The sequence below is a fragment of the Anopheles ziemanni genome, chromosome 3 (assembly GCF_943734765.1).
Source record: "Anopheles ziemanni chromosome 3, idAnoZiCoDA_A2_x.2, whole genome shotgun sequence".
NCBI lineage: Eukaryota > Metazoa > Arthropoda > Insecta > Diptera > Culicidae > Anopheles > Anopheles ziemanni.
In genome coordinates, this window is record NC_080706.1 from 66,299,872 (window position 1) to 66,322,528 (window position 22,657).

General features: G+C 38.5%; 1 protein-coding gene across 1 annotated transcript; it reads left to right on the forward strand.

The window, feature by feature from the left end:
• Window positions 1-811: 811 nt before the first annotated feature.
• Window positions 812-3,001, forward strand: LOC131285297 (uncharacterized). The gene is made up of 4 exons (XM_058314152.1): window positions 812-875; window positions 1,309-1,690; window positions 1,808-2,294; window positions 2,972-3,001. Exons 1-4 carry the CDS (start codon window positions 812-814, stop codon window positions 2,999-3,001), a joined length of 963 nt encoding a protein of 320 aa, XP_058170135.1.
• The last annotated feature ends 19,656 nt before the right edge of the window (window positions 3,002-22,657 follow it).

A 22,657-nucleotide genomic window follows, 5' to 3' on the forward strand; every position in this document is an offset into this window, starting at 1 on the left:
AGTCAGCATGCGTACGGAACGCGTTTTACAAAGTTCCTATCTCGACCCGAAGCTTGTGGCGGTAGGGATTGCTGTCAACCCAGCGGGCATTGTTGCACAACATTCTCTAAAAATTCACTCAAAAAATGAATTTTCCTCAATGCACCCCCGCTGGAGTCCACAATTGTGCACTACAGCGTCGAGTAGCGCAACGTCATGACGTCATCACTCCACTTCGTACGAAGAACGTTTGCCCATTGCACGTACAGCCCAGCGGGCATTGTTGCACAACATTCTCTAAAAATTCACTCAAAAAATGAATTTTCCTCAATGCACCCCCGCTGGAGTCCACAATTGTGCACTACAGCGTCGAGTAGCGCAACGTCATGACGTCATCACTCCACTTCGTTTGCCCATTGCACGTACAGTTCTCATACGCCTTCCTTCTCATACACCTTCCTTCTCGTATGCCTTGATCAAAACCAACGATAAAAAAAACCGCAAGAACGTTTCGGTGGGTCATGAACGGTGGGTCATGAAGTTCTTCCGTCTCACACACCTTCTTTCTCATATGCCTTGATCAAACTCAACGCTAAAAAAACCGCAAGAACGGTGGGTCATGAAGTTCTTGCTTTGTTTTCTTATCAACCGAGCAGTATTTTTTTTTTTTTATGAAATCCGCGTGGATGGCTTGTTTTGATGTGTCAACTTTGTTTTGATAAGGATTTATCGCTTTTCTTGAGCAGTGTCCAATCTTGAGCAGTGTCGATTGTTTTTTTAAATTGTTTGCTGTTAATCGTTGTGATTTGAAGTGATGGATCGTGAAATAGAAATGGAGTGGGAGGCATTCAAGCAAAGTGGATCAAGTGCTATACCGTGGGCAGATCTAGGCGTTGGTAAGTGAAAGTGAAAATACAAATTATATTACCGAAACATTGGTAATGTGTCGGGTAATAGCATATGTGGTGTACTCTTGCTGCTGGTTACGTATAAATATACGATCGGGATCTGGATGCAGTTTTAATAATTAGTAATATTGTTTTAGATATAACTCCTGAAGAGGAAGCGATGGAATTAGGTAGAGCTTCGTCAAGCAAAAGAAAGAACGGTGATGAAGTTTCTAGTGGTCCTAGCCATCGACCTCGAATGGAAGACACTGAAATAGAATGGGCTGAATGGCAACGAATGATTGCGTCTGAAATAAAATGGCCTGATCTAGGAGTTGGTATGTAAAAGAAAAAATGATTAAATTGTAATATATTGTTTTAAAGCCTCCGGGCAGCTGGGTTGGGTTATGTAATATTTCATTCTATACTTCAACTGTTTTAGGTATAACCCGAGATGAAGATGCTATTTTACAAGCGGCATCTACGAGCGGCATTGTTGAAGCCAACCGCCAGATAAGTTTTGAAAACAGGGTGGAGGTTATTGGTAGTGGAAGCTTAATTTTACCCACAGAGGAACCTGAAACAATTTCGAGCCATGAGGACACATCTATTGACGGATCTGATGATGATGATGATGATATCAGAGTGGATTGCACTAGGTTAGCTAGATATGTAGATAGCTATAGCCGACATGAGGCGTTGAGACGGTGGGCAATCTTGGAACTCGTATCACGTTCGTCTCTAGGAAAACTTCTGGCGATCTTGAGGAAGGATTATAAATTGAAACTTCCTAAAGATGCACGGACACTTACCAAATCATCCTCTCCAGTCGTGGTAAAAGTAAAATCGATCTTGGGAGGACGATTTTGGTATCAGGGGGTAGAGACGGTCCTAAAAAATTATTTTAAAGATGTCATACCCAAAGATGACCTTCTTTCCATACAAGTGTCGATCGATGGGCTTCCCCTTTTTAAAAGTTCAAACACACAACTGTGGCCAATACTTATAAAGGTGGAAGAATTGGTAGATGCTCCGGTAATGCTTGTCGGTGTTTTTGGGGGACAAGCAAAGCCGGAGAACATCGAACAATATCTTCGGCCGCTAGTGTTGGAGGTGAACGGTCTCCAGCAAAGAGGCTTGCAGTTCGGTGACAAGCAGGTGCATTTTAAACTTCGCGCCATTGTTGCCGATTCTCCGGCGCGGGCGTATCTAAAAGCTGTCACCAGTTATACTGGTAAGCATGGATGCTTAAAGTGTTCCTGTGTTGGGGAATACATCAAACCGGAGAATAAAGTCATTTTTGACTCCGTGAACTCTGCACCGCGCACGGACGCGGGCTTTCGAGCTAAGGTAGACAAGGACCATCATAAGAGTTGGCGGACACCACTAGAAGATATAAATAATTTCCATTTAATAGAAGACGTCGTTGTTGGCGATCGGCTCCATTTAATTGATTTGGGGGTGACCAGAAAAATTCTTCGAGGGATGCTGGAAGGCAAATTTGCAACCCTTGGTCGATGGTCAGACCCCCAGAAGGAAGCTGTGTCTAAGTTTATGGAAAATACACGGCTTCCTTCTGAGGTGCATCGCCCCATGAGGCACCTCAATGAAGTCTGCAATTGGAAGGGAACCGAATATCGGTCCTTCCTGCATTACATTAGTGTTGTGGTCTTGAAAGATTGCATGAACGAACAGGCTTACAATCATTTCTTGCTCTACTTCTGCGGTGTGACCTGTTTTGCATCCACGGCACATCAGCGACATTGGCAGAAAGTGAGGTAATAAATAATGTTAATTACGTTCTAAGTGGGTAAATAAGGTAAGTAAGTTCGACAGGTACTTGGACTACACGGGACCCGTGCACAAAAAATGGTGGTAAACGTAAGCTCCAATCCGTGCTATACGATTCTCCAAACCCGTACCAGCCTGGCCGGATCATCAAAATTACAGTGAAAATATTAACAAGTGAGTATGAATCATCGCAGTTACAGTGAAATTATTAGTACATAATTATTAATCATCAACAGTGAAGTGAAAATTGCACATTGCTATACATATTTTAAAAACGCTTAATATTTATATTATATCTTTATTTTTTCCAGCAGTTTACTCCACGTTTCCTCAAACAGCACTGAAAACACCCAGCATAGTGCTGCAGGGATCACCATGGTGCAATAACCGGCGTAAAGGGAGATGTTTTCAACACTTGGTCTAAAGCTGCGGATAGACGGATGCAATATTTCACTGCAATGAAATAAAATTTGACATTTCTACCAAAAATGACAGTGAAAGCAATATTTCGATGCTTAACATTCCCGTTTGGATCTTTGCAATGTTGCAATGAAATACGCATAGAAATATTGCAATGACTGTCATTTTTGGTAGAAATGTCAAATTTTATTTCATTGCATTGAAATATTGCATCCGTCCAAGGTGTATAAATATAGAAGGTGACTTTATGTCGCTTTGGAAGGGGTGCCATATTTGAGAAGAGTTATGTCAAAAGCCTAATCCTTTTCCGATACCCCCCCTCAAAACCCATATGAATACCCCAGAAGTGTTATGTCAAGTCATGAAATGTCATTTTACACTGGACGACTTCACCTTCTAATTTATACACCTTGGCATCCGTCTATCCGCAGCTTAATGTATGTTTTTACTGTTATTTCCCAACTGACGGCGCCATGCAACATTGCCCCGTTTCCCCACATTCCAACCCCCTTAAGTCTAGTACTGTCAGCTTTCTCTTACATACTTTGTCTTCCCACTCGTTCTAATGATGAACCGATGTGCTAGGTAGGGGGGAAGTCACATCTGCCCTTTCACATCTTCCCTTTCAGTTTGACACATTGCAATAGCGGAACCGATCGTGTAGCATTCCCACACTGCACAGCGACCCGCAAATGTGTTCGTGCACTTTATGTCGGTCAATCATGTACAGAATAAAAAGTACGTTTGTATGAATGCCATCACGCACCGACTGTCAATCGCGACGCGGTGAAGTTTTCAGTCTTCAAAACATCTAGCCCCAGAACAGTCGTGTTGAAAAGTGTAAAGTGTTTTTCCAAAGTTCATGGTGCCCAATGGGAAACTTAAAGGAGAAAAAGTGCATCCATCAACAAGTCCGCGACGGCGTCAGCTCATGGACGATCTGGTCCGTAAAACGGATGAGAAGTTTGATCGTTTGGAAGGATCTTGGAATCGGTAAGTAAACAGTGTGATAGAGCAACATCATGACCGTTAAAACAGCGATTCGTTAATTCATTTCCTTTGTTTGTTTCGTTCAACAGAAATAACACCGGAGGAAGAAGCCGCCCTTAAAGGCGTTTTAAATGATTGCAACTTTCACTTAACAGCAACTGTCAAACACTCATTTCACTCATGTGAAACCCAACTTAGCACGTCTAAACGCGAAATAAACAAACAATTTGAGTTGCGCAACTAAAATTTCACTTAACGTAGCCGGGCTGTAAATTTCTTTCACAGCAATGAAAGTTTCTTGACAGCTCGTGCAACTGACAGATTTCGAAGGCGCCAGCAGTATAAAACCATTTAAAATGATCGTTAAACGAAATAATCAAAGTCGTTTTATGCGATTTAAGTTCACTTTCATGATTCACAACGCTAAATGAGTATTAATATTAATTTTAGAGATGAAATAATACAGCTCATTTACAATTCTACATAGTTTGTTTACCGACCCATAATTGCCGGTTGACAGTTAGCGTTAATTTGTTGTGAGTCGTGTAAACGCGTGATGCGTTCGGAAACTTTCAGTCCACTGAAATGACGACGACTGAAAGTTTCTCTTGCATGAAAGTTGCTGTCATTTATCTGCAGCTTTAGTGTTCCGGGAGAGGAGAGTGTAGAAGAAGAGTCCAAATTTAATGAAGAATAGAAATTTCCGCGTCGACGGATTGCGCAGAACACAACACTGTTTTCTCATTTGATATCCGAAACGCATTATATAAATGTGTGCATGCCAATATGGTGAAATAACACGCACACCTACATAACCCCCCGTTTGGCACTAACACCACCACAAAATAACTGGTTGAATGTTGCTCCCCCACCCCTTTTTTGGTGCAACACTTTGTCTTGTTAACGCCCCGAAAATTAACTAACAACACGTTAACAATATGATAACAAGACAAAATCTGCCAGTTGGGTTATGTTCAAATTGTTTTCATAATTTGATATTAATTCTTTTCTTCAAATTTGTTTCTTGACAGCTTACAACGGAACTGTTTGCCCGCCATTGTACAAATGGCCTTTTTATGTAAATAAATATTTATTCAACGAAAATAACGTTGAATTTGAATTTTCACGGTCGTTAAATTATTGTCGAAAGAATTGACGTAACGAATGTGCGGAATGAAAGAAAGGTGGAAGGGGTGAGGGGCGAATGAACACCCGCTGTAGTGACGTCACAATGCTGAACCGTCATTGTGACGTCACGAAACGTTCATTCATATTTGGCTAATCTTTGGCTAATCTTTTTCGAGGATTAGCTAAAGATTAGCCAAAATGTGTAGCGTTGCAAGCAAATGATGCCCAGCGGGCATTTGAAACAGATTTGTTCGTTACTCTAGGTTGAACGCTAAATTCAAACATGAAAATGATCAATTGACTGCAAAACCCATTTTGTGGAACTTTGCGTCATTACACGAGCGGACAGCATTTTTATGTCGAAAGCCTGCTTCTTCTTCTTGGCGTAACGACCTCTTGGTCATGCCTGCTCGTCAAGGGCTTACGAGACTTGTTTCCCTGTTGTACGTGGATAGTCAGTCCTCTCGTACAGGGGAGGGTCCAGTCTCGGTTGGGATTCGAACCCACGCCGTCGAGGTAGTGAGCCCCGGCGCTCATGGGTTGATTTTCTAACCGGCGCTACCGCTCGGCTGACGCGGACCCCCATCGAAAGCCTATTTTGGCAGTAAAATTCTGGGCAAAGATGACAGTAAAAGCCCTCGTCTAATAAGGGTATAAACATTATCGAATGTCACAACTACGTTAAATTATTTTATAACAAAATCTGCTTTTTCATAAGTTATTTGTGATACGTACCTGGATTTGATGATTGCAATCATCTGGCGCTTAGAATTGTCAACTGGAAACTTATCGTTATATTCCCAACTCTAAACTTCAAAGGATTATGAAAATTTTGACGTCGCTGATTTCATGCTCCTAAAGTCTACAAACGAAGTTGAAGAGAGTTGTTTTGTTTTAAAAACAATGTTCGTATTTGAATGAATTATATCAAAAATAATGTTAACCTTATACCTGCAGCTTTGCTGGTAACCAGTAAAACAAATATGGGTAGTATAATTCACTAACACCCGTTTGAATATTTCCGCTTACACTTTCAGTGAGCATTTAATTTGAAAATTCGCTTAACACCAGCTGAAGACTGTAACAATCCGTGTCACACTGTACGAGAATTGTCTAGTACTTAGTAGTTTTATTAGTTTTGACTACTGAGATGGGAAACTATTATCTTATACAAAAGTCATTTTAGGTTAGGCAATATTCGGCATGCCTAGAACTCCCAGGTGTATGGTGATACTTACACTGTTTTCAGGGCCAGTTCGTCCGTATCAAGCTGCTCTTTGCCGGTAGTAGGCGAAGAATTGCACGCGCAAGGCTTTTGTTTGGTACCGTTAGAAATCACTTTGGGCTTGTTAAGTTTAACTTTCCCGTTATCCCCCGCGATACAAAATCAAATTGAGTGAAATAACTCAAATCCTCCATCCTCCTCACGTTGCCTTGCCCCGCGGACCCTAGGTTGAGCACTTACCCATCCAACACAAAATGAACATTTCTCCATACAAAATGGGTCCCGGTTTTGTCAACGGTTCTCTCAACGATCGTCCAGTTAAACCGGGATAATTCATTCGGAGCAAAGCCGGCAAAAACAAAAAGAGGAGAGCCCTGATGGGCCCCCTTCTCTCTTCTGCCTTCTACAACACTCTCATGCCTCGAGCACACAGCGGGATTCGAACCCAACCTCTCCAACTCCGGTCTGTGTACGCTAACCACTAGACCGGCGCTCTTGCTTGAGAATGGCGCGCTAAATGTACAATATATATCTAGCTACATGCGTTTGCATGCATCGTTAGCGATCGCTAGCGTAGGCCTCAACCAAGAGCAGGCCATTTAAGGCTCTCGCGGGGTCTTCGCGTACACTCTCTGCACTGCCGTACGGTGGAGAGCGTGTAATTGTATGGAGCGAATTGCGCTCTTTGAGGGCTTCGCACTTGTTTGTATCCACGCGTGCTCAGGCTTCATACAAGTTTTGCTCACTCTTCATATAAGTTACGCTCGCGGGCGGGTCGAAAATTGTCGGCCCTACAGCGCGAATGCGACGGAGCATAAGTTAGTCGCTGCGTCTCGCTCCGATCCACGGGGATAGGCCTGAGTTCATTCAAAATTGGTAGTAGGGTAGCCATTTGCAGTCAACGCCAAAATACTTCTTCGCGCTGTTTTCTTACATCGATGAGTGTGACTTGTTGTTCTTCTATGATCGAATGACGACATTGCTAGAGTAGATATATGATACAAAGGTTCATGTGTGTTAAGCTTTCACAGCGAACTGTCACCATTGCTCCAAACTGTATCAAAATGCCATACACCATTGCTATTTTTGTCTTTGTTTTGCGAGCCACAAGTAACAAATTAATCAAATAATAATGTAAAAGAACTTTCGTTAATTATTGTTGCTTTCTGTCAGTACTTTTGAAGGTATAAAGGGTGTCCCAGAAAGTATAAGCACGATTTCAAAATTAGATAAAAAATAAAACCTGTTCTAGAAACTGAATTTTTGTTTCATAATTTGTGTTTGGGTTCTGTTCTGGACTATTTGCGAAAAATAAAAATTTTAAAAATTTAATCGTATGCTAATGACCGCACTTTTGATATGTCGCCTCCGATATGGCTCAGCACAGACTTGTCATGAACGGTTTTCGACACTTTTGAACGGTTTTACAGTTTTTTGAAAACTGTCGATGTTTTTCGCAGCTTTAAAATGTTTTCTCAAGTGTGCCTTCGTTAACGCCCAAAATATCTCAATTGGTCTGGTCTTGGTCGACTCTTCGTCGAACTGATGCATGAGGGTTGACCACACAGCAGCTTGTCGTACAGCTTCCGGGCCCGATGTTTAATGCATGCAGCCTAATTTGCACTCCGTTTCGATTTCTTTTGGATTTTGTACGATTTTAAATTCAATCTTGCCTTGTCTCATTGGATGTTACTTTTTAAGGTACCCATTTGTTTAGCCACATCGCGAATGGAACTTTCCTATTTTTGCTTGAATGCTTTTGCTCATTCCCGGTTCAACTGTTGGTCGATAGGACCAGGTTTTTGACCACTTTTCGGTGTATCCTTGAAGCTGGACTCCTCCCGAAACTTTTGGATGGCGGTTCGTACGGCTCCGATACTCACACCTACCGATTTCGCCAATTTCCTTAGCGAAATGTAAGGAGTCGAACACCATTTGTGCAGAACGCTTTTGCTCTTTTTGACGGAAATGCCTCGCATTTTAACAGAAACGGTTGAAAAAATAGTTTCGATGCACTATCTAGTAGGTTTGAATGTAAACAATCAAACACCCGAAGAATCAACTGTTTAGCGTCATCCGTTTTCCAGAAACGTAATTTAGAAATCGTGCTTATACTTTCTGGGACACCCTTTAACCTTCAGGTCTACGACCAAAAATACCTACGTTAACATACGACCGCCTACCCGGGTAGGCCATACGTTTTGTATGGGGGTTTGCATCTTGCTGTGCTTTAAAGCTTATATCTTTGTTTCTAGATGCCGTAGTGAGTTGAAATTTTCAGTAATGATACTTAAGAATGTTTTCTAACATATCCCATTCAAATAATTATATTAAAAATTCGATTAGTACGTAATTTTTTCATTCAAATACATTTTATCCCATAGATCTACGATCGCCAGCTCTGTAAACAATACATTTTCAATAAATAATTGTGTTTGTTTATACTTCTTTAGTTTCTGGTGAAGTAACTTCTTGGTGCCTTTCAACATTTTTGCTTATAAATTGAAATTTCATAGATTTAGAAATATGTTTCTTTTAAATTTTACGTTTTGGAAATGTTCATGTTCCTCAGTAAATTCAGTGGCATATCTGGAGGAAATTCTTCATTATACATTGTTACAACTAATATTTAAGCCTTAACATTTTAAAACTTAGCTCATATACATAAATTCGATCGTTTTGTTTCAAACGATAACAGTTTCTTTTGTATTTAATTCAACCCGTTGCATCATGACTTTCTTGCAATTAATAAATTATTATTTTGTGTAGAAAATTATGAAAGTTCACCTAGAATGCTTTCGTTGCCGCTGTGTGGTCCAAAATGTAGCATAATTTGCATATTTGTACATCGTCTTCGAGTTTATCTCATTACTAATTGTTCGAGGAGTTCGAGGAGTAAAACAGTCTTTCATAGTGTGTCTTAGATAAATTTGGATTGTTTTCAATATAAATATAAAAAGAAAAACCCGAGAGGCACCTCTTTTCACCTACTGGTGGTTTGTCTTGGTACAGAAAAATATAAACTCTCGTACAAAACGTATGACTTACCCAGGTAGGCGGTTGTAGATTTAAGGGGTATAAATCGAAAAATGGTGTAAAAAAATACTTAGAATAAAAATAAAAAGTCGGTTTTCGGCAGAATGACAGAAAACATGTTGCTTGAGGCATTCCAGGAATTTCGAGTCGATATAAGTGTTCAATTCGAAGTAATTGCAAAATAAAAGGGGAAAACTTACCCAGGTAGGCGGTTGTAGATCTGAAGGTTAAAACTTCATGGTGAAAAAGGTTTTGACATTTCTGTTTGATCTATCCTCTATGATGCGACCTTAGTTTCTATACGCTTTGGCCATAGCTGCCATTGTCATTTCTGTGTTGAAAACATTGAATGGTATCGTGAAGAGTTGTGTGTGAAATAGTTTTAAAAGTGTATTTAGTTGTTAGGTACTAGCTTGAAATGGTTGTAAAACATCGGTTGGGTAAGTGTAATTTCACGAACTGTTAGTATACTCCAACAGTGCGCCCATTTTGCAACAAATTTGAGCAATACCGTATGATTCAGCATCGAGGGAGCAGTACCGTATGGTTCAGCATAAAGGGTATGTTTAGTGAAAATATATGTTTCCTACCACATTAACTAATTACTGATGTTTTCTTTTCCTCTCTAATCAGTGCAACCAATATAATCAAATGCAGCATTGCTAGAAAGGTGTTGCATCTCTCGACCATGAATAGGAAACTTCAGTGGTGGAGTGGAGCCAAATTGTGTCAACATTCGTGCAGCATCGGAGCAGTTATAATCATTCACTGTAGTGTGTTTCATGTGTAGTAATAAACATGTGAAGTGAAGTGAATGTGTTATAAATTAATCATCCGATTTTTTGTTTCTTGATGACATATATGTATAAATAGAGGATATAGGGGATAGGGGAGGGATACGGGAGAGGGATGGGTACGAGACGCAGGAAAGTAACTCACAAAACCACTCACAATGAGCACCAGCACCCAAAACCGCGGCTTAAACTCATTCTCTTTAAGCCACAGTTTAAGCCGCAGTTTAAGCCACCGTTTGTATCGCGGGGTCGGTAGCAACATAGGCGCGCCGAAAAAAGGTCTCGTTCTTTCTTGTTAAACGTTCGGGGATGGTTTTGAATGAGCCGTTATTATATTTTAATGGAAATATATTGTTCAAAAAACATTGGACAAGCTGTCCTGAGATTAAATTATATTTCACTGATGTTTAGTCAATTGCAAAAAACGTTACGAAACGATAAACCAACTGTTATGCAAAGGTGTAAACATTAGGAATAACAAATTTTAAATATACCAGTTCAAATTAAGGTCACAACTTCCATCGAAGTATATCGCGTGATAGTTAGTTGCATGTAGTTGTTTGCCCAGCTTCTGCCGAAACCGATGGGATAACGGTATTGTATTCTCATCATTGACCGATCAATTAAATCACACCTGCCTTGAAGACACACCTGTAATTTGTTTCTTACTATAATTATCATCAGTAAATGCTATAAAATTACATTACATTTTATATAAACAATTTCAAATATACATTCACTGAACTATGAAAGAGCCCGCTGAATTTGTCTTCGTACTCGTTTCGTAACGCTTTTTGTAACTGACAAAAAATCCCTTAAATATAATTTACAATCACAGAAAAACTTTCAAAATGTGTTTGCTCAAAGATTTATCACCATTAAAATATAATAACGGCTCATTGAAAACCATCCCGGAACGTTTAACAAGAGATAACCCGACTTTTTTTCGGCGCGCCAATGTTGCTACCGATGACGGCAAAGTTAAACTTAACAAGCCCAAAGTGATTTCTAACGATACCAAACAAAAGCCTTGCGCGTGCAATTCTTTGCCTACTACCGGCAAAGAGCAGCTTGAACTGGCCCTGAAAACAGTGTATTCAGCTCCGTCCACTTGACAACATATTCATCCTGCTCACCATTAGAGTTTAGCCGTCTGTCAAATATTTGGTACCATGGTAATGTGGTAAAAGCACTTTCAAACTCGATGATATCATTTTCAATTTCCGATCACACCAGTGTCAAATCGATTACAATCTATGATCTGTTATGTACTACTTTTTGAAGAAGTATGGCACTTTAACCAGCTTCGGAATTTTACTGAAATAATATTTTTTGCACTCCCGCTTTTGGACACGTTGCTACTTGTTAAAAGTTGTATTGACGAAAATTTTGTTTCACATACGTAGATTGCACGTATATGACTGCAAAACGTAATCGCAACTGCGCGACTAGATAGCTCGAACTCTCACTATGAACTCTCACTATGAACATGAAGTGGCGTCTAGTGTTGACTAAACCCAGCCAGCCAAAATGAACGCAATTCACCCGCATACACCCATAAAACGAAGTATCTATAAGAATTGCTATAGCAGTTGCACTAGCCTTTGCTATACACATCCGGTGTTCATGAAAATTCATCGAGAATTCATTCCAGCAAAACAAGAACTCCGCTTCCCCCTTGGTGGCCCTAACACTTCTCACCCGCACTAACGCCGCCGCATGGTCTTCGTGCTAGCTATCTGCATGCACCTGGCTGTGTCTGCGCTCCTGGTCGTTCCTTTTCGTTTGGGTCTTCATGAAGCACACACCTGTAGATAAAAAGTCGCTTACATTCCATGCAATCCAGGCGCGGGCTTTGGCCACGCGTGTATCGTGTATCATACTTTCAGTATTCACCGATGGCCGGTTAGTGTTCGATTCCAGACACGAACATCTGAAGACCCAAACGAAAAGGAACGACCGGAGGAGCGCAGACACAGCCAGAGGAGCATGCAGATAGCTAGCACGAAGACCATGCGGCGGCGTTAGTGCGAGTGCGAAGTGTTAGGGCCACCAAGGGGGAAGCGGGGTTCATGTTTTGCTGTAATGAATTCTCGATGAATTTTCATGAACACCGGATGTGTATAGCAAAGGCTAGTGCAACTGCTATACCCAAGGAGACACCACGCTTTTTCTCGCTGATGTTCTCGGGGGTGATTCGTTGGCGAAGCCAAACCGAAAACACCAGCGAGATACAGTTCACTTTCGGTGATAGCCAGTGAAGTGAGAAAAAATTTGCTCACTCCTGAAGAGTAAAAAAAGTTCTTTCGCTCTCCTGCGTCTGTCTTCTCTTTTTGCCAATTCTCGTGTCTTTCCCTTCTGTGGTGCTCGCACTGTGTGGATGTCGGTCAGATGGCTGTTGATGGTCTTACGGAACGGATGTCTTTGATGGCGTTGCTTGCTTCTGTCGTACGAACTTTTTCGTTCCGCTCCCTCATGTGTCTTCGATTCGTTGCGCTTTCGGTGTTTCGAACCGTTTGATATGTATCGTTGTTATTTTGATGTGCCATTCACTTCAAAAAGTTATTTCAGAACGAACATAAAAATTAAATCTTGGTTTTGAAGACGCACAGTGAGTGACTTTTTCAAGTTGGTTGGCAAAACATTTTGGTCGAAAATTTTTCAATCGAGAAATCGTTTGCACATCATCTTGTAACTTGTCGATGCCAATGGCTGTTCGGGAACATTGCATTGGGCTACATTGGGAACATGTTTTTGTGATCTTGCCCGATAGCTTCCTTCAATCTAAATGTCACTCAAAAGTGCAAAAAATGTGCGGGTGGATTAAACATTGATCAAATCAAGTCAAATTGATTTTGTTCCACCTTTGTTGAAACATGAGCCAGTCCCGCGGAAAGTTATGAATGTATGAAGAAAAGCGCATTGCAAGTACCCACGAAGCGAGAGCGCAATCGTTTTATGCTTTCCATCCTACGCTCTCGTATCTTGTGCTTACGCTTTTAATGTGGAGAGGGCGCGGCACCGGGCCTGTAGCGCGAATGCGACAGAGGGCATATGAGTTGCTGCTTCTCGCTCCGATACATGGGGAGAGGGTACTAGACCTCCGCAGAGAGAAATAAGCTCACAAGCTTCTATTCATAAGGCCCCGACATCGTACGCGTGGAAGCGAGAACACAACATTTGTAAGAGCGAAAGGCTATATTTTTGGTTCACTATCGCCGAAAATGTTTGGTTGGGTAGCAATTCTTATAGATACTTCGTTTTATGGGTGTATGCGGGTGAATTGCGTTCATTTTGGCTGGCTGGGTTATACCCCAGTGGAAGACTCATCATGCTTTCTCGTTCTGTTTAATTATCAAATTGCTATCAGCAAAACGAAAAAGCATGATGACTCTGTCACCGGGGTAGTTTCATATATGAATTTAGTAGGGCGTGGTAATCGTACGGTATGCTAATGGTGTGTGTGAATATCAAAGTCCACATCAGGCGAGTAGCTGTGCTATGGGAAAGTTCAAACTATACTGCGCATTTCAGAGCATCATCTGCATGAAGAAACACGTTTCGCTAATTCATTGAAGAACGAACAAAATTCAAACAGTTTCAATACATACTTTGAAAAGTGAAATATCAAGTATAGTCCATTATACCTCGAAGTGTCATCGAAAACCTTAATACTGATGTTAGTGGAGTGCAGCAGCGATAACGTTTTATAAATACAAGTTTCCTTAAAACATTCTACCAAGTAGTGCTTGTTTCTTTTGTGAAGAGATCTGTTTGAAATGCTAACAGGAACATAAATAGTGAAAACACGTCGCATACGCCTGTTGTATGAACGTATCGTTGTTTCGTTTAACTCTTGGTAAGAGCTTTACGCAAGCGCATCCGTAAACACATACAGTGGGTCCCCGCAGTACGCTATACTCGATATATGCGAATTCGCAATACGCAATTTTTACAGCTGACAGCTCATAGCGTTGCTTGAGTTCTGATTAGTCAATTTTACTTTGTTTTGGTAGAATAAATGTAAGGTTTAAAGGTTAGCTTCTATATTCTTTTCTATTACCTTTTCCTTCCAAACTCTGACTAAAAACTGACTACTCACATAAATTTTTTAATATGAACTTTTTAACAGATATATAATGATACAATAGAAGAAATGGAACACTTATTAGTGGTTTGGATAGAAGATATTTTAATAAGCGGTTCCCGCTCAGTGTCAACTCTTCAATATGAGTTATAAACGATATGGAGGATAAATCGATATAGAAGAAATCCGCAATACGCGAAAAATCCGCAATACGCTATTGCGTTCGGTCCCAAACATTCGCGTACTGTGGGGACCAATTGTAATTGGGATTTTTAATAGTTAAAGTATTATTTGGGAAAGAAAACTGTGTTCGTTTGACAGATATAAAAACACAAACGCATGCGTATGCGTAAAGCTCTGACCAGGGGTTTAGGAACGGTTATGTGTTGAAAGCTTAATTGGCAGTATATAAACCGTATAAACAATTATTTTTGAAGTGAAACATCGATCCGATTGCCGTATTTATTCAAAGTGTCAAAGCAAACAGTAATACCCTAAGCAAATCGGTAAGTGGGACACATAAATTGAACACTCGTCTGGCCTTGCGGTCAATTTTAGAGTATTAGATTTGATTGCAACCAATTTCGATTATCACATATCCTTTGTATATCTTTCTACTAAACATGTGTAAAAAGGGTCGCATGTGCTTAAAAATCGGTCACCAAACAGTGAAAAAAATTGGTGAGCACAATACATTACCCTAGTAGCAAAAATGAGTGACTTTCCTATTGGATTCTCACTCTCTCCAATAAGAATGAATTCATTGGCGATGGCGATCGAAATGAGAGCAATCTCGATGCAATGGGAATAACGATAAAAACGAAAAACTGATACATAAATATATATGTCATTTAACTTACATTATTTTTTATTTTTTAGTACGTGTAGGGAAAAACTTTTGTTTTGAAAATTTATTTTTTCATTTAATTTATTTTTAATGTAAAAACGAGTATAGAATGAAATTTACAACAATGTTGTCGTCGACAACTTGTCGACAACTTGCGGTGATACTTCACACATGAGCAATGCCAAGGCAAGCTATTTTGGCAGAAAAACAGAGGTTGTCAAGTATTGCTTTGGTATTACCTTGGCAGGCATTGCTCATGTGTGCAAGAGTTCTAAGGCCCAGCGTTTCATGGGCACGCTCTCAGGAGCTCAGCCGGAGTACTGCCCCCGTGGGTACAAAAGCGACAGAAGACACCGGAAGCGCGGCTCAGTGTTGCTTGCGCGATCGCACGCATTGTAATAGGCAGAGCCTTTAAAAAATAAGCGAAAACTCTCAGAAATATTGGTTGGGATAGCTTCCTTCTTTCGTTTCCCTCCTGATTGGTCATACAATATGAGTTATTACATCAATTACTGTAAACAATAAAATAAGTTTCTCAAACATATCTTTACAGACTACAAACCCAAGGAGCTGAAATTGTTTTACGTAGCGATTGTGGAGATTCAACAAAAATTAGAAAGATTCAACTAAAATAACCGTCACACGGACCATAAATCAGGCTTCGAACAAAACGCATCCACGTCGGAAACAAGGATACTTGTCGCAGATTCGACAACAGCGTCGGATCTCGGCAGTTTAAATCTTGCCAATCAACAAGAACGGATCAAATCGGATAAAGTAATGGATCCATCCCAGCAAAACCCCGTAGTCCCCACTTCGCCAACGAACGATGGTGCCAGCATTTCTGGTACGCTCGATAAGAGCGATTCTAGCAAAAAACATGGAGGAAAGGAGAAAGCATCAATACAGTCCAATGATAGCTCTACTGCAAAACAAAGAAATCTAGGTATGATAGACTCTCTTGTTGGTGTAACCTATCAGCAAAAGCTGTCCATACCAGTCATATGTCGAGTTGCTACGCTAATTCGAAAAGATAAGCAGTTAAACTTCACAATAACCAACGACGATGAAGAAGGTGGATTGTTTGACGACATCGTATTTAAATCCAACGTTGGAGACCTTTTTATTCAAGCTAAGCACAAGGAAAATAAGAGCAACGCCATCACATGGGACGACCTTACATCGACGGATAAAAATGCGCCGTTTGCGATTAGTAAGTACTTGAAATGTTTTTTGGGGAAAGAGTGGGTTGCCAGAGAAAAGCTACCCGTATTAGTACTTTGTACAAACATTGGACTGCACGAAGATGTCAAAACGTCCGTTAAAGAATACCCTTTTGGCACAAATATCATTGATACTATTCTCAAATCCATCACTGATGATGCCTATTACATTGATTTGAACATCTTGAAAGAAGAAACCAAAAACAAATTATTTAACTACTTGAAAGAAGACTCCGAATTAAGTACTCTCGCAAAGGTGATTGCACAGCATATTTTCCAGAAAAAAAATGTCGATTTTCGCAACGATTCGGTTCAAAGAAAATACCGATCTATCATAGAAAATGAGATTGCCGCTAAGACAAGTATAGGCCCCGAATGTTACGAAGTAAATGCAGAGTTTTTTAATGAAAATGGGGAATTTAAAAGACTTTTTGAACACGAGTACAAACTTCAACAAAGAGAACAATTAATTCGGTATGATATAAAAGAGAAAGGCATTAAACTTGAAAAAGCAAAACCAACAGAGTTTGAGGACAAGAACATTCCAAAACGAATAAGCAATTCGGATGTAGCTGATCTTGCAACACAGTTAGCCCAACATATTTACCAAATCAAAGATATTGATTTTCAGATTACTGTATTAAAAAAATACCGATATGTCATAGAAAAGTTTATTGCCTCAGACAACAAAAATTGGAAAGGTTGTTACGTAGTCGATGAAAACAATTTCAATAAAGTAGGTTGTAAGGATTTCAAAAGGTTGTTTGATATGGAGTATCAAAACCTGCTCAAACCAGAGCCTATAGACACTTGGAAAGATATTCATTACAAAGGCATACGTCTCAAGAAAGAAAAGCAACCAAACAACAGTGGCAAACAGGAATTACCAAAACCAATAGAAGATGATCAAATCAAGAAGTTTTTCAAATCATTTATGATAGTTTGCAATACAAAACACGAGGAAGACCAAGTCGTTGCCAGCATTCTCGTAGGCGAAGTGTTGCCCGAAAACATAAGAGAACAATCCTTTGCTGCGTTTACTTTCAACAAAGTCGGAATGTGGATTTTTGATAAGATGAACGACAAAAGTAGGACACCTATTCAAAGACGGGATGTAGATGAGTTGTTTATGAACATTGAGTCATCGTTAAACTTCTCGCAATTAAAAGCCTTATCAAACTCTAATTGTACCAATCTGGTTAATTTGGGACTTCAATGCAAACGGGAAGTCTTACAAGAATTTAAATTATACAATAACCTCCTTTCGTTACTTGCAAAACTAGAAACTAAAATAAATGAGAAATTCAACGTGGATATTGATGAGTACAACTACCCCGCGTGGGTTGTACCTCAAATTATACAGTCTATCGATTCCAAACTGGATTTTCTATTTTTAGAAGACACACAGTTTGAACCACGGAGAAAACAGATAATGGATGCCTTTGGTGCAATGAAAAAACCACTTATTTTGGTGATTGAATGCAAAAATTCTTCCAATATTAAAGGGTATATAGAAGGGCGGGTTGAAGGCATGGCAACAAAAACTATCAAAAAGATTATACTTATCGACCAAACTTATAATGCTTTAGAGGTTGAAAGGGATCTTCTTTTCCGAGATCTGACAGACGAAAGCAGAGAAAAAGTAGTCAATCAAAACAAGATCATGAATTTCTTTGGAACCGAAACATCTTTCAGTGAGCTTATCCTCGATGAAGATGATCTTAAATTTGTTTTAGATATCGTTCAGCTTTCCAGTGAACCACGAATGAAATGTAACAAATTGAAGGAAATCTTTGGAAAAATTGAAGATATGTTTATTTATAGAAAATGGACGCAATGCGATAAAAAAGGATTACGGGAAACTACGAATAGGAGCTTTTGGTCTGCTAGAGAAGAAGGGACGACTCTCTCCGAACTATTCTCTGTAATTGGAGCTGAAGATAAAGTCAGTTTTGATATACTATTGAAAAATACATCCTTGGAAGCTACCGTGCCTACTAGCATTGTACCGAATCTATACAAACATGTACCTGGTATTGAAAAAAATATTCAGGATCAAGCGCAGATTAATTCGAATGGTTGTGATAAAAGAAATCGTAAAGTGAATATTATTTTAAATAAAGTCGGATCGGGGAAATCATATTATTTTACTTGGTTAGCCAGAGAACTCCAATTGCTCTTTCCCTCATGGTGGATTATTAAATTTAATCTTAATTCTGTGGAATTCGATCAATTGCGAACAAAAAATAATTATCAGAGTATGGATGAACTAATTACGATCAGATTTCTTTTTCAGCTCATCTTTTTAGATTTTCATGTTGGCAACAGGTTTTTAATACATTCAAATGAGAAATCGCATAATGCGCAGGCAATTGCGGAGACACTTATTTTTTCTGACGGGTGTTTAAAACTGGATGAGAACAAAACGAGAATCCTTACTAGTGAGGAATTGATATTGATTAGGATATTTGAACATAAATTTAGAAAAAAACAAATCGTTATTTTGATGGACGGGTTGGACGAAATCGAACCATATTATGATAAAGTCGTGCTTGAGTTATTATCAATTTTTGAATCCTTAGACGGAATTCACAAGCTGTATCTCTGTAGTCGTCCTTATGGATTAAGCAACGAATTAGAAAATAAATTGAAACATTACGCATACTACTCTTTGAGAGAATTTTGCGTTGAAGATCAACGTGCTTTTATTCATCTATATCTGTTGAAGTTCTTTGAAGGATATAAATTTTTGAATGAAATAAAACAGGGAAGAATAAGTTCCATAGTTTACATAATTTTAAATGCAATTCTGCTAAACATGATGGAAACCCCTCTGTTTTTGTCGATTGGAACCGAGATGTTAATGTCAACGGTAAACAACTACATTGATCTAAGGGAAGAAACAATTTCAAAAAAAATTATAAAAGATTGTGAGGATAGATTTGATGTTTTAAGCATGATGGAAAATTTTGTCGATAAGAAATTGAACATCGTGAATATTGAAAAAGCTGAAACAACAGCATCAGGCACAATAGCTGCCGCGAAAACAAATATAAAAGAAATCTACTCGCTCTTGGCTCTGTTCACAATTTTCAGCAAAAACGATGTGAATGAATTTTTGTCGGATGTGCAGCAAAATATAGCGTTTGATTTTATGCAAAATATTAAAACAGGATTATCAGAATGTATTTTTATTGACGGAGTTACAAACAACACACCGATCTTCAATTATCGCTTTGTTGGTGAATATTTTGCTGCCCATTGGTTCTATACGAATCAACAAGTTGCAGGAGTTAAAAACTTTCTGAAGCGCAAGGTATATGAGTCCACCTGCACTAGTGAAATAAAAATTATTTTAGATAGAATGATTTGTAGGAAAAGTTCACTTCATGTGGCAGTTCTTGATGGTTCAAAAAATAAAATAGAAAATATAATAACTGAAAACCCAATTTCCATACTTGAAAGAGACGAGTGGGGAAGAATTCCATTGCATTTAGCTATTTTGTCTTACTTAAATGGAGGCCGTGGAATTATTGTAGAATTGTTACTGAATTGGGCTAACGAAGAAAGCTTGAATTTGAAAGATACATATTTTGAATGGTTTACATTAGATTATGCATATTGCTTTGATATGCTTACACATTACGACTATAATTGGAAAGACCATTTCTACTGGGTACATGAATTATTAGAAATGGGTGCATCCTTCGATACTTCACAAATGTTTAAAAGATTTTCTAATAAAGAACCATCCATCATGTTTACTAACGCATTGGTGATCGAATTTTCTACAGAAAATAAACGCACGACAAAGTTTGAACCTTTTTTCACAAAGTTAGTAAAAAATATTGTTCAAAATAACCAGTTAAATTTAGATTGCACGATTGAAACTGGAACATTTAAAGATGGCATAATTTTAAAAGATTGTAATGCGCTACATAGTAAAATAACAGGAAAGATAACAGGCATCTCATCAGTCTCGCTTCTTGAGTTGTGCATCATGACTGATTCTGTATTGTTCAAAATTCTCATCGAGAATTCAAAACCCAAGAACATGTCCTCCGAAGTACAACATCTTATACCGTTAGCAATAGAATATCGTTCGATCAAAGCTCTTCAATATTTAATCATCGACCTACAACTTAATTTTCCAAAAATTTATAATTTTGAAAAAGACTTGTTAGAGTTGCTTACACACATGCTAAATAATGAACAACAGTTTAAATCTCTTTTCAATGATTACTGTATTCGGTATAAAATCGGCTTCCTCGAAGAAAATCAAATACCACCAATTAACGAAAGTAGGATTGAAAATAATGCTGATTTATCGCAACGCGACCTGTGGGAAAGGTTTCCATCAGAGTTTATTAAAAGTGATGATAAGTTTCCTGACAATGGCACTTGGTTTTTGGTTTTAATAGCATTACAGATTGAAAATTTCTCAGTAGCCCAATACTTATTTTTTAAATTAAAAATCCCTGTAGACATCCGTTCCATTATGCAAAGTATAAAGGATAAATTGCCAGTCAATCCTGTTAATAAGGGGAATTGCCAAAGCTCTATTTCTATTTATCTCAATTACAGTCAAACTTCAGACCTCACGAGAACGGATGAAAAAGGCAGAAATTATTTACAACGTGCAGTAATTGCCGGTAATTTAAATTTTGTGAAATACTTGGTTGAACGAGGATTAAAACCCACAGAGATCAACACAAGAGAAAAAAACTGGAATGCTTTCTTTTATTGCGTATCAAACGAGGGAGGAATTGATAACCAAAAAAATAAATATAAAATCTTCGCTTACATGCAAACGCAAGATCCTATAGATTGCTTCGGTAAAGTAGATTTGAAAGGAAAAACTATTTTTTACTATGCAGTCAAGAACAATCTTTCTATTTCCAAATATATAATTGAAACCAAATTTTGTACGAAGTTAGAAGATTTCAATTCAAATATGTTTACTATTTTGCTCGAGAAATTTAAAACAGCTGGATTTAATCTAAAAGACTTGTTGACATATCTTGCTGACTCACATTTATATAACGAAAAACATTGCAAATCAATTTGCAATGCTATGAAATCAATCGACGAACTACACTACACAGATGAATTGAACAGAAATCTTTTACATATCGCCATTATTAATGATTGGTTTGTTTTGGCGAAAAGTTTAGTTAAGCATTTTGAATTTTCCGTGAATGAAATCAATGAAAAAGAAAATAACTGGAATGCCTTCTTTTATTGTGTGTCAGAGCGTAAAAACAGATATTTTTCTGAAGAACGAAAATATTTCTTCTCTTATATAATGGAAAATAATCGGATGGATTGTTTGGAACAATTAGATTCAGAGGGAAAAGGTGTTTTTTATTATGCAGCCAAAAACAACCGTTCAGTTTTCCGCTATCTTATGGAAACCGAATTCTCCACGATGAACAATTTTAATTTAGAACAATTCAAACGTTCGTGTAAACAATTCCAAACGGCGGGTTTAAATCCAATTGACATGATTACATGTCTTGTTGAGACACATTTGGGTGATGCAAAAATATGTTGCTCGATTTGTAGTACTCTGAATTCAATCGATGAACTTCAGTACACGGATAATTTGAACAGAAATCTTTTACATATCGCTATTATGAATGATTGGCTTGTATTAGGAAAATGCCTAGTTGATTATTTTGGGTTTGGCGTGAAGAAAATAAATAAAAAAGAAAATAATTGGAATGCTTTCTTCTATTGTGTTTCTGAGTGTAAAAATAAACATGTTTGTGAAGAACGTAAAGCTTTTTTCTGCTATATTATGCAAAAGGATCCTATGGATTTTTTCGAACAGCTTGATTTAGAGGGAAAATGTGTATTTTATTATGCATTCAAGAACAACCGCTCGATTTCGCAAGACATAATTGAAAACGAGTTTTCCACGAAATTGGGAGATTTCGATTCAAATAAGATTTCGCTTTTGCTAAAGAAATTTTGTACAGCGGGTTTCAATGCGAAAGATATGATAACATATATTGAAAACACTCATTTGAATAATGAAACGAGATGTCAATCGATTTGCAACGCTTTAAAATCAATCGACGAACTTCAATACAAGGACGAATTGCACAGGAATCTTTTACATATCGCCATTATGAATGATTGGTTTGTTTTAGGGAAATGCCTAGTCGAGTATTTTGAGTTTGACGTGAGGAAAATCAATGAAAAAGAAAACAACTGGAATGCCTTCTTTTATTGCTTATCAGGAGGA